General features: G+C 42.9%; 1 protein-coding gene across 1 annotated transcript in view; it reads right to left on the bottom strand.

The window, feature by feature from the left end:
* Window positions 1-11,464, bottom strand: part of pcsk2 (proprotein convertase subtilisin/kexin type 2) — a 45,856-nt gene extending 34,392 nt beyond the window's left edge. Inside the window, exons 1-2 of the mRNA XM_063192211.1 lie at window positions 11,115-11,464; window positions 9,668-9,772 (exon numbers count right to left, since the gene is read on the bottom strand). Of these exons, the coding sequence (XP_063048281.1) occupies window positions 9,668-9,772; window positions 11,115-11,297 (288 nt within the window). The 5' untranslated portion in view covers window positions 11,298-11,464. The remainder of the gene's footprint in view (window positions 1-9,667; window positions 9,773-11,114) is intronic.
* Between the last annotated feature and the right edge of the window lie 1,403 nt (window positions 11,465-12,867).

Here is a 12,867-nt window from a genome sequence, read left to right as displayed (position 1 = left end):
ACAGATTGCCGTAAAAAGGGGGGCGGGGTCACCTCTAGTGTTATTTTCTACCTCTATGGGAAGGCATCACCAGAGAATCGTATATGAGAGTGATATAAAGCAGGCGGCAGTGGTGTAGTCTACGTAGAACGCAGGTATACGGAGTATACCCACTTCTAAATTTTAGGGGCTTCAGTATACCCACTTAAAATAGATTGATCCATTATTTAGAATAGCATAAATATATACAGCATACCCACTTCAAAAAAATGCTAAAATATACAGTATACCCACTTCAAAAAAGTAGACTACACCGCTGGCAGGCGGGTTCTTTTCCGGTATCCACTTTACGTCGGGTGAACGCCCCTTTAGGAGACCTTCGATTAGGAGACCTTCGGAGTCTTGAGGTAGAGAATAAATGGAGTCCCCTTAGCGCTGTAGATGGCGGTAGCACACGTCTTGTGCAAAATTCACGAAAAGAGAAGAAGAAGGAGGGACAACGCTAGCCTGGAAAGAAGTATTAAAGTCTGGCTTCTCGCCAGGCTAGGACAACGCCCCCTTAGGAGATAAAATTTTGAGCACATGCTTTTGCATTGAGTCGGCGTGTTTCGATTCCTCTTACTATATATCTAACCTCTTTGACATCACCTCCTGACCTTGACCTCCTTAAAGTGATACTGTCCCATTTTGGAAATAAGCTCATATTACACATCCCCCTGAGTTAAATAACTGAGTTTTACCTTTCTCCTGTACTTTCCACTGTTCTCTGAATACGGCAGTGCAAATTTTACCTCCAAGACCGCAGGTGACATTGAAAACTATGAGACCAGTTAGCCGCCAGCTGGTCTCATAGGACTCAATGTTAACTGCTAGCATGGAGGTAAAATTTTCGCTGCCATACTCAGAGAACGGTTGAAAGTAGGGGAAAATGTAAAACTCAACTATTTAACTCAATGGGAGGTGTAATACTCATGAACGGCGTGATGTTTTCCATGTGCGTTACGCCCATTTGTGGGGGAAAACAACCCATGCAAGTCAATTGGTGATATTAGGGAAAAAAGATACGGACCTGTAGACTAGCGTTGTTCATGCGCAACATGCCGAAAACGTGTTGTGTTGCCGGCTGTTCAAATAATATAGCCAAACAGCCGTGGCTGAAGCATGGAATGTGTTCATTTAGGCTAGCCTTTGTAGCATGTAAGTCAATGAGACATTCGGTTTGTTTTCACCTATAAAGGGGCGTAACGCAAATTTAAGAGTAAAGTACCCGGATGGTCGTTCATGAGTATATGAGCTTATTTGCAAAAATGGGACAGTATCACTTTAAAGGTGATTGAGGTTAACCACCAGTGATGAGTAATAGGTGGGCCTACTTACAGCACTCAACACGACAAGATATGTATGCCATTGAATAATTCTCTGAAATGGTGTAAATATGATGGATAATAGTTTAAATGGTGGGGAAATTGGAGGTGAAATTTCTTTTACAACTGTACCTGCACAACGACCTTGAAACCAATCTCCAGCTCCATCACCAGTCCCACCTGAGTACATCTCCAACACCTTTTACATGTTCAAGATGGAGCATTTTGCAGTCTACCACTTGTGAAACGGCACATCAGACACTCTCATTCTTCTGTATGCTCTTCTAAAAGGATTTTTCTCCCAACATTCACTATCGTTTTATTTTCTCTCACGAGACAGATGAAGCAGATCACCTCCTCGACCTCCTTCGTCACATCTCCAGTTCCATCTCATTCAGGCTCACTTGTGCCTCTTTTCCACTGCCCGTTTTCTGGTAGGCCTACTACAGCTCAACAGAGCGCGACTCAGCCGCCACCTGTTGCTTTACGATTGAGCTGTGTCACGCCTATTCGAAAAGCAAAAAGTGTCGGCCGAGTTGTGCATTGTTGAGCTGTAGGCCTACCAGAAAACCGACAATGGAAAAAAAGGCATAGGGTAGATCTCCAATACCCTGGGCAGTCAATGGGTAAAGCGACAAGGGTGTTGGTCTGCTGCACACTGCCAGTAAGCTCCAAAAAATACTTTGTTATTTAAAAAGAAATGTTTTGATCACCCTGGATCTTCATCAGGCAACTGTCTGACACTTTTGTCTGGCGCCTGTAAAAAGCATATTCGGATGTGCGCACTATAACCAAAACCATTAAAGTGGTAAGGGTGTCAGGCTTGTAGCCCAAACGGTGCCGGTTCGATTCCCGACCTGACCTGCCAGGTGTATGGGAGGCCTAACTCTCTCCCCCATCCTCCACCATGGCTGATGAGCATGGTACTGTAATGCGGCACTGCTCCCTTGGGGCGCCATTTGGGTCTGCCCCCTTGCACCGGTGAGGCATAAATGCAATTTCATTGTGTGCAGTGAGCACTGTGTGCTGTTGTGGAGTGCTATGTCACAATGACAATGGGAGTTTCCCTCGTGGGCGTTCACTGTTGACTTCCACTTCACATGTTCCTTTCACACGTTTTTCTTTTAAATATTTTTTAGGACTTTTTTGCCTCTATTTGATAGGACAGGAGATGGTGACAGGAAGCGAGAGAGAGAGAAAAATGGGGGAAGATCGGGAAATGACCCGGGTCGCCTGCATGGGGCACCTAAGTCACGCCCTCTACTTCCTGGTTCATGGGGCAGAGGGAGTCAAAAAATGATTATTGGGCTTGAAAATGAGTGATTTTTGGATTTGTGGTGCATAGGTGGAGGTCCAAGGTTTGGATTGGTGCCAAAAAAACACTAATTTTCAAGCCCAGTAATTATTTTTAGACTCCCCCTGCCCCATGAACCAGGAAGTAGAGGGCGTGACTTAGGTGCCCCAATAACCCAGGCCGTTAGGCCACGGCAGGACCTTCTACATGCTTGAGATGGGGTATACACTAGCAAGACAGAATGCTGCCAAAACAATGTTTCAGACAATCAGAATGATCTTTTTTCTCAGGTTTAGTATGTGCTTTATAGTTAACATTTTGTTATACATTTACTTTCTGTTCTATTGTTCTATTTATTGTTACAAATTTCTCCAACTTTTCTAGCACCGTGAGTGGCAGCCTCTTAGCAAGAAGCGCTGCCAGGGCTGGACTGGGGGTGAAACAGGGCCCGGGCACTTTTGGCTTAAAGGGGCCCCCTCATAATTAGAGAAATAGGGCCCGGGCACTTTTGGCTTAAAGGGGCCACCTCATAATTAGCGGTGCAGAACTGACTCACCGGTGGGCCCTGCACCCTTGTGGGCCCCTATTTTCAGAAATGTGAAAAAAAAACAAATTCTGAAAATAGGGGCCCACAATGGTGCGGGGCTGTGCTTGAGAACCCCTAGACATTTACCTGCCATTAAAGGGGTATGCCACTATTTTGGGGCTTCATACAGTTAAAATCGTTGGCTGGGGTTTATAAAGGTGGTAAAGTGTCTTATTTTCTGTTCTTACTTAGCGACATGCTCCCTCTTTTAACTTGTCTTAAAGCAAGACAATGGCTTACATGAACAAGTCCGACAGGCGGACAACAGATGCGTCCGTCTATGCCCGTTCTGAACCTTTTTTGCCCAAACGCCCCCTTGGCCTCCTCATAACCTGTCAAGGCAATTTATCAATAAGCCTACCATGTACTGTATAAGCCTGGATTTGAAAAAGTACCATAGGATTTCAACAGTGTTGGGCAATTTACTGAAAAACTGTAATGCATTGCTGATTACATGTTACTGTCTTTTCAAAATAATCCCTTACACTACATTTAGCAATGTGGGGACCTAAGGCGAATTTAGCTTAGGGGGGCCATCGGTCCATCCCATATCACATTTTTTTTTAACATAAAATCTCTATTTTTGTTAGGCTATTTTTTTTTTAATCACGATTTTTTATTTAAAAAAAATAATAATTACAAACATAAAAAACAGGCAAACATTACAACCCTTTCTGGACAGATTTCAATGAATAGGCTATTTGCAATTTTGCATAGGCCTACATTAAATAAACTAAAATGTGAAATTCTCTTTTCACTTTAATATGACAGCAGTGATGTCCCCCCCTCACTGAAGTGTTATTTCATGTGTGTGCATGATGCTGTCACCTATTTGAAGTGACGTTGATGTTGGATTTCATGGAATACTTTTAAATGCCGCTTTGGGAAGAAAACAGAGTAGGCGACAGGTGAACTGTATTTCTGTCAAAACAGTGGTTTGCAGGCGTTTGCGTTTTCACGTGGATATTGTCTTCGTGGACCGTAACAGACAAACCGTAAGTTCCATAAACTAATCAATGAGACATTGGCTACGTGTACATGATGTTTTTAAGTCCGATTTAATAAATGCGATTTAAATAGATCAGATTAAGAGTTATTATACAATAGTTAGATCCGGTCGAGTTATTTCACAAATTGTGATTGGACAAGAGGCGTTCTACACGTCACTAGGAGTGAGGGTATCCTCCAACACTCTATGAATGACTCTTCACATCTAATAATCACTCCGCGACCAAAGATACAAAGTAACCGTAACCAACGTGGTGCGCGTTGCGCAGCAACCAAAGACAATAACTGGAACTATTTTTCCGGAGCGGAGGAACAAGCAAATAAACAATCAAATAAAGTAATTAAAATAATTTAACATTTCTTTCAATGAACTAATTGTGTTAGCAAAGGAACTATTGTATAAAAGCAATATAACACTTGTGGTCGTGAGGTTGTTCTGGGACACCCTCACGGGTGTAATTACCTACAGCACTAAGCCTGCGGCTTCGTGCCTGCGGCGAATCACACTGGTGAGGGTATCCCAGACTAACCTCACTCCCACTCGTGTCATATTGCTTAATTTTGCGATGCGTATACATGGCACTTTCACTTAAATGCGATTAAACGTCTGGGGAAAATAAAGCATTGCGATTGGACTGAGGACGCACGTGCTGAGCGAGCCAAATAAGGCACGGGGGCGTGGTTCAATGCCACCGAGATGCAGGTCATCTTCCCCACGAAAATCGTTGCCTCAGGCGGACTGAAATCACAACATTTCCCCCTTTCTCCCTGGATCATTTACAATGCTACATTAGCTACCCTGTTAGCATAGAAAAACGAGTGGTCAAATGGTAATGTGGAGTAACTTTGTTGTGCTTCATTACTTCGTGGGGCACTTTTACATCAATACATGGAAGCCACAACATTTATAGTCGCTTAGGGACTTTAAATTAAGCAAAACTTTCATGTGAAAATCAACAGGAAGTGCCGCCATGTTTTTCTCACTGGCAAAGAGCACGGTCTCTTGGCCATAGATGTGTACATAGGAAACGCTATCTGCAAATGTCTCATGCCTTCCTATTTCATGGCACACATGGATGGAATATGCATACAGACTTCTGTGCTTCTGCAGTTGTGTCAGATAATGCAATCAATCAGCTGCGTAGCCGGTTTGCTAACCATTATGGTAGACGTTTTGGTTTGCACGCATGAGCTCCAGGCCAAAACTGAGCGACTGCCACCTTGTGGACACAAGAGGGAATCACAAGAGGGAATCACAATTCAGAAACTCATCACGGGAGGGCGGACGGACGGACGGACGGACGGACACCAAAGCCTCTTATAGAGATGCGTGGGACGCATCTAAAAATAAGACACTTTACCACCTTTATAAACCCCAGCCGACGATTTTAACTATATTAAGCCCCAAAATAGTGGTATACCCCTTTAAATATCAAATTCACCTTTTCAATCTGCGTTGGGTCCCATTTATGCTACCTGTTTGTAACAGGGGCCCATCAGGAAATGCCCGCTATGCCAGATGGCCAGTCCAGCTCTGAGAGCTACACTACATGACTACTAGCAGCAGCATTTCTCCTTCTCCTTCTCTTCATCATCGCTCATTAGTCACACTTCAACACGACACGCGGCCATGGCTCAAGTCTCCACTCGCTGCTGTGGAAATTTTATTAACTCGCTGATACGCTCCAATTTTGAACAGCCCAGTGCCCTCTGTTTGTAATGCCGGGCTGAGACTGTGACCGTGCACTTAATGACTTTGTGGACACGCTGCATGGAAGAAAAAAAAAATGAGCCAAATAAAAGTCACACAAAAAAACAAAACAAATGCCATTTACGTCACATTAAATGTCATCCGTACAGTGATAACAGAATAAAATCACGTTATCCATGAACCCTTTGGCAGCTTATCATGGGCGTAATTTATGGTGGGGACGGTAGGGACACGTCCCCACCAATATTTAGCCCCCTACTGTGTAATCACGACCGGTGTTGCCGGTAACGTTGTAGTCGCACTATTTTTTTCAGTAACGAGTAGTCTAACTACCATTTCAAAACGTCAGATTAAAGTTACTTTCATAAGACACCGTGCGTTACCTACCATTTCTGGTACATAGGCCCGCCTACTTTTTGTTTCAAGCGAGGAGTTTGTGGCGATGCCTGAGGATATGAAAAAAACCCTTTTATGATAGGCCTATGAAACTTTTATGAAAGATGATAGAGGGATAACTTCGCCCTGCCATTAAATCAGATTGTGGGGAAATGTAGTAACCTAGCCCTACGTATAGGCCTACAAACGGTTCTGAATCTTAATTAGCCTATTCGAACAGTTGTGCCGACATCATCGGCAATTTCTAATTCACTATTTGGGTGCAGGGAACGGAGCTCTGCAGATGCGTAATAGTTGCGTGACAAGCAGAGAGAGGCGGAGAAAGGTGAAGGATAAAGTGGCCTATTTAAGAAGAAATGTGGTCTCTGCGCAGCGCAGATAATAACGAATTGAAATGCACATTTGATCTACTGATACGGGTGTAGCCTATTTAAACTATCATCGAAAGGACGGGCAGGCTTCAGAATCTTCAGTCTTCCTTTTTTTTTAAAAAACGGTCAATGACGGACAAACCTCTGTTAACGCGACCCATGTGGTAAATGAAAGAGTTCCTAAAGGTACACTTCGGCAAAACATTTCCCTTCTTTCATATTAAATTAACCTGGCTTTGTTTTACAGGCTATTTAACTGTAGGACTACTTGAGTAGCCTAGACTCGCTGAACATCCAACTCGACTGAAATGGAAGCCTTCTTCCATGACGAGTATGTAACCAACATCATTCAAAAATCGCAGATAGAGCCTACACCTACTCATTGTGTTGTATTGCATTTCGGTCATGTAGAAGGGCTACAAAGCTAACTGGTATGTTGTAACATTAAAATTCGCCTACAACGTGACACAGTTGGTGCGCAACTATGCGGCTACATCGCTGGGATTTCTGTCAAGACGCGCTGCGCAAAGACACTTGCACGCGCATGTGTGTTGCCTGTAGGCTGCTATGATGCAAACACAGCTACAGGCAGGAAGAAAGCGAGATATAGGGAGTTAGCCTATGAGAATGAAGAAGTGTGTTGTTTTGTATGTAGGCTACAACAGTCCACACAGCATCGCTAATTTTGGAGGATAAAAAGGGTCAGTCGGCACCGGAACCAAAACATTTTTTTTCTAGGCCCCGTCTTATTTATTTTTTATTTCAAAAACAAGCAAGCTTATTTCAAGAAAAGGTTTGCAAATGTCAGTGTCATTTTTGTTGCTGTTAAAATAGGCCTAAATATCGATAAAGTGAGTAGGCTGGGCCTAGGCCTATTGGTAGAACTGGTGATCATTTTCATGTTAGGCAATACCACTTTGCTGACATTTGAACACAAAGCGACTTATATGTTATTGGTAAAAGTCTCTGGAGCAATGTTGTATCAGAACTAGCTGCTTTGGTCAATTTCACTCCAGTCATGGATGGAGGTGTAAACAGAGGTAGCCGGGTGGGATTTAACCCTGCAACCGTGTGATTGAAAGAGCAACTTCCTAAGGAACGCTCGTTGACATATCATCTGCTCATTGATATAGGCCTAACATCTGTGTGCCATGAACTTATGATTGATAATCAGCCCCCCCACACACACACACACACACAATGAAAATTGTCAAAAATCATCCCCCTCTAAAACCATTGAGCTACATTCATTCATAGGCTAATACATTCACATATTGTGTTAAAATTGTAGTTTTAACAACTGTATTTTCTAAATTTTCTCGGGGGAGAAACCCCCGAACCCCAAATTTTATGTCCCCACCAATGTCAAAGTCAAAGTTACTCCCATGCAGCTTATCAGTCCTCATTCAAATATTCCTCTGTGTGGACACGTTTGTCACCCAACAACCATTCACAGTTAAACACAAGTCAGAAATACCAATAATAATCCGCTACAATGGGCCATCCAGTGTTTCTCACAGCACTTAACCCCTGTCAATGATGGTGGCTGTCTGACTACCTTACGCAACGTAAAAAGCTTCACCGTTTGGGCACAGTGCCAAGCTGGGAGAGGAGAGGACAGGAAACATTTTACTACTTCCGACATTAAGCAAACTGACAGGTTCAGGAAACACCAGGCTAATCAATACAGTGTTTGCAGCAGCAGGCAGGCCCTCAAAACCAAATGGCGATTCAGATGGCGATGTTGCCAAGGCTGTAGCCAGCTCTCTCTCTCTCTCTCCGATTCCTCCACGTGTGTCTGCTCTAGGGCTGTAACGATACACTCAACTCACGATTCGGTTTGTATCACGATTCATGACCGACGGTTCGATACACCCCTCGATTTTACATTTGCCAACATTATAATCTTTATGAATAAAACCTATGATAGTTCAAAGGTAGAATAGGTTACAAGAGGCAACAATTTTTTTTAAAAGTTTCTATATAATAATGATGATGCTTGGAAGCACTATCACTTCATATCATGTGGTTGTTTTCTGGGCAGGTGGGTATCAAAACGTTAAAAGGGCGTATCTCGATACTGCCTCTTTGTATCACGATACAGTATCATGACTCTGTGTATCACGATTTCTCGGTTCGATACAATATCGTTACAGCCCTAGTGTGCTCTCTTGAAGGCCCCCGCTGGCCGCCACAGAGTCAGACAGGCTCCCTAATGCTCTAATGCACAGTTTCCCAACCAGGGGTACGTGTACCACTAGGGGTACGCGAGGACACTGCAGGGGGTACTTGGAACAATGTAAATTTAACAAATGTATGGAACTTAGTTACATTGAGATAGAGAAAGCGATACAAAACGTGACTGGGGTAACTCACGGCACAACAAAAATGCTTAGGGGGTACTCAAGACAAAAAAGGTTGGGAAACACTGCTCTAATGCACCCTTCTGTCTCACCAGTACAAGGACACACGGTTGCGTCTTCCACCAAACACACTGAATATCGCACACAAAATCAATGGGATCGATCTGTCTTGTTGGGGAAAAGGGTAAATTGATAAGCCTGGGCAGATGCAATGTGGATTTTTTTTTTGTCTTCCTCGCCTGTAAATATGTCAACTGAATTGGCTTCTTTGGTGAGAGCAATGGCCAGTGCTGTGGCTTGTCTGTTTAATTTCATTGTGGACACACTGTGCATGCTTCATGTATAGGGCATGTAAATGCTCGTGTTTAGGAAACCACAGACAAGAGAACATTTAGCAAAGCAAAGCACCCTCCCCCCCACTGACTTCACCATATACATTAGCAGGGCTTTATCATGTCTCTCACAAACAATCACGCTCTAAATTAAGTATTGTTTTCTAGTGTAGTGTAGTCTAGTGTAGTGATGGGGGCCACTTTTGGTTTCTATGGGAACGGCACCATGTGAATTAGTAAGCCTTCTCCTCCAGGCTACTTACCCTGTGGTCCTCATGGAGGCTCTGACCGTGCCGGGGGCTGCGCTTGTCCCTGGTCTTGGGGGCATCGTGTGGGTAGAAATGGAAGAGGCTCTCTCCGAACGGAAGCTGAGATGGAGGACAGATGCAGTTGATGGACGGATGGACGGGAAAAAATGTACAGTAAGCACATTAGCTTGGGAACGTCCTTTTATGTCTCGTGAAATTGTGCCTTTAATAACTCACCACACAACTCCACTGCACTTCTAATCTTTTTTTTGTTTTAATTCTTTGGAAATTTAAACATTTATTGTTTTGATTTATGTTATGCTGTTCTTCTTTTTAAGATGGAAAGAAGGCAGTGGACAAGACTGTGTCTCTCTCCATGGTATGACATTCTACTCTGTGGGTCATTAGCAACAACATCCACTAATGTGGAAAGATACATTACATATGGTCTGTCCAAACAGTGGATAGAGATAATCTACACATATTATACAGTCGATAGCCCATTCCCAATTATGCAGTAACATGAATACATTTGAGATAAGGAATCAAGTGATCTGATGGGCAACATTAGTCTATCTTCTGTCTGGCTGTGTTCTAGAGTGTGTTGGTGTGTTTTTTTTCTTTTGGAAAACAAATGCATTATTTGCAGATAACCTTTAAGGTATGACAGTTCGATCACTTCACCCAATGAATAATAACAGTTCCAGTGTATACTATTAAATGTCAGGATTGTGACTCATTTAAAAAGACAAAACAAATAGGCCAAGACGGAATGGTAGTGTGCAATCTCCCAGAATGTGTCTGTGTGACAACCAATACATTTAACAAGATGCAAGTCCCTGCAACAGGGATGACACTGCAACATAACACCAATATATAAATCAGAAAAGGGAAGATTGATGATGCCAGGCAGTATATCCACGTGTCAGTGCATAGAAAATAAACAAATGGAAGGATCTAGTCCAGTACTGGTCCTGTAGGTTATGTGACATATTGTAGACTACAAAACAATACTGTCTGGTTCACACTATAAGCTTTCATACTTCTTGAAGTGCACAGGACTGATGGATCAATAGCCTAACAACGCCAGACTGGGGTTATGTAATAATTTGATATTAAAGCCTTGCCAAAATAAGCAGTTTGATGACGTAAACATTTGTATAGGCAACATAAGTAAATATAGGCCTACTTCAGACAGTTTGCTCAAAGAGTAGGCTATCAACAATATGGAAGATGTGTTGTCCTTACACGATTAGAATAACATTGATAACATATTAAACATTTACAGGATTCCTCACAGCGCAATTTTGAAAGGCAAATCTGCTGACTGTTATCCACAATGATAACGTAGTTTAGAATTAATGCAGCGTACGGTGTGAGTGATGCTTACAGTATAGGCCGATACAGCAGGGCAGCCAAGGCTATTTTTGTCTTATTTTGGGCATGCGACTTCGCATCTTACCTTCCGGACACTCTGAAAGCCGTGCTCCAACGCAACTTGACGGGCTTCATCAGAAGAGCCTTCATTTAACTCTACCAAGAAATGATTTGTAAAAATGCCATCCCCCGTTTCCCCCACTGCAAAAACCAATGCGTTGACCAGTACCAAGGCAGTCAGTGGCCCATGTCTTAAAAATCCACACATTCTCGACACGGTCTGTGTTATCTTGAAGGAGAAAAAAAATCTATAAACGGGATGCTCCAAATGACATGAAATGGCTTCTACCGCAGCTTTTTGGAATGCATGTCCTGATACTCGGGGATAATGACAATTCAAGTTTGACTGCGAGTCGGATGAGCGCAGTGTGCGGAGCGAGGTGAGCCTCCTGCTGTGGACCAAATCTGCATTTTCAACTGCTCTTTCATCTATAATTCAGCGTGATCGTGTGGGTCTTCTCCATGTGACGTTCTGCGGGACTGTGCCCAATAGGATCCGGAAGGCGTGGCCATCGCCTGTCAGCCTCCTCTTCTTGATGATGGTGGAGGTACTCTCTCTCCAGACCCCACTCTGAGACCTTCATGTGTCATGTGTAGCCTACAAGAAATCTTAAAGGGGCACTGTGTAGGGTGGTGGCCAGAGTAGGTATTGCAACTATGCTGCTCATGGAAACTGTGCTGCATATTGTCAAATTTCATGACTATTTACCAAATAATAAAATCATATATTAGGCCTATGACCAAAGTACAGTATGTTTTGAAGAAAAAAAAATGCTCATTTGTGGACATTGTAAATGTTTCCCCTTTCTGTATGAAAAATGCCTCTTCCCAATCATAATGAGCACTTAGAATTTGATGGTGCTGGCAGGCCCAATTATTCATGAAAAAGATAACATTTGTGAAGGGGCAGCATGGATTCTGGAAATGAACTAGGCTACTAAAAACATTAAACAGTGCACATTAAACAGCTGCCATCATTCCAGCATGTAATAATTTGGGTATTACAAATGGAAGGTCATCATATCATAGATTAAAAACATAAACATGTCAAAACAGTAGCCTATGCAATATTGATGTAGCAGGTCTTCCAAAGAGAGTTAGGCTACTCAAACGTATAAGATTAGGCTTTATGATAATTATGTTAATATTCCAATTAGACATTGGACATCTAATGCATCTGAGGAGAGACTTTCTTCCTTTTTCAATGCAGGCCGTTTGGTTAATGGGCTTCACACACAATGTGAAATTATAATAGCCTAATGCATGAATTTGTAATTGGATAATGTATGGTCAGCTGTAATGACATTGGCAATGTGACCAAATTGCTATTTTACCAGTGAGTGTTGCTCATCAGCTTTCATGGTGTGAAACACACACAGACACACAGACACACAGACACAGACACACACACACACACACACACACACACACACACACACACACACACACACACACACACACACACACACACACACACACACACACACACACACACACACACACACACACACACAGACACACACACAGACACAGACACAGACACACACACACACACACACACACAAACACACACACACACACAGGCGCGCGCACACACATGCACGCACGCACACACAACAGTACTTGCTTGGCATCTCAGTTATTTGTATCTGTACAACAGAGTCCAGATAAATGATACATGCTTTATATCATTTCATTTGATAGCACATGCTTTTGCTTATTCTTTTTTGTTAACCCTTAGACAGGTAGGCTAGGCCTAATTGTACAGCAAAAGGGTT

Source organism: Engraulis encrasicolus, chromosome 24 (genome assembly GCF_034702125.1).
Source record: "Engraulis encrasicolus isolate BLACKSEA-1 chromosome 24, IST_EnEncr_1.0, whole genome shotgun sequence".
Lineage (NCBI taxonomy): Eukaryota > Metazoa > Chordata > Actinopteri > Clupeiformes > Engraulidae > Engraulis > Engraulis encrasicolus.
This window is presented reverse-complemented; position numbering and strand designations above follow the sequence as displayed.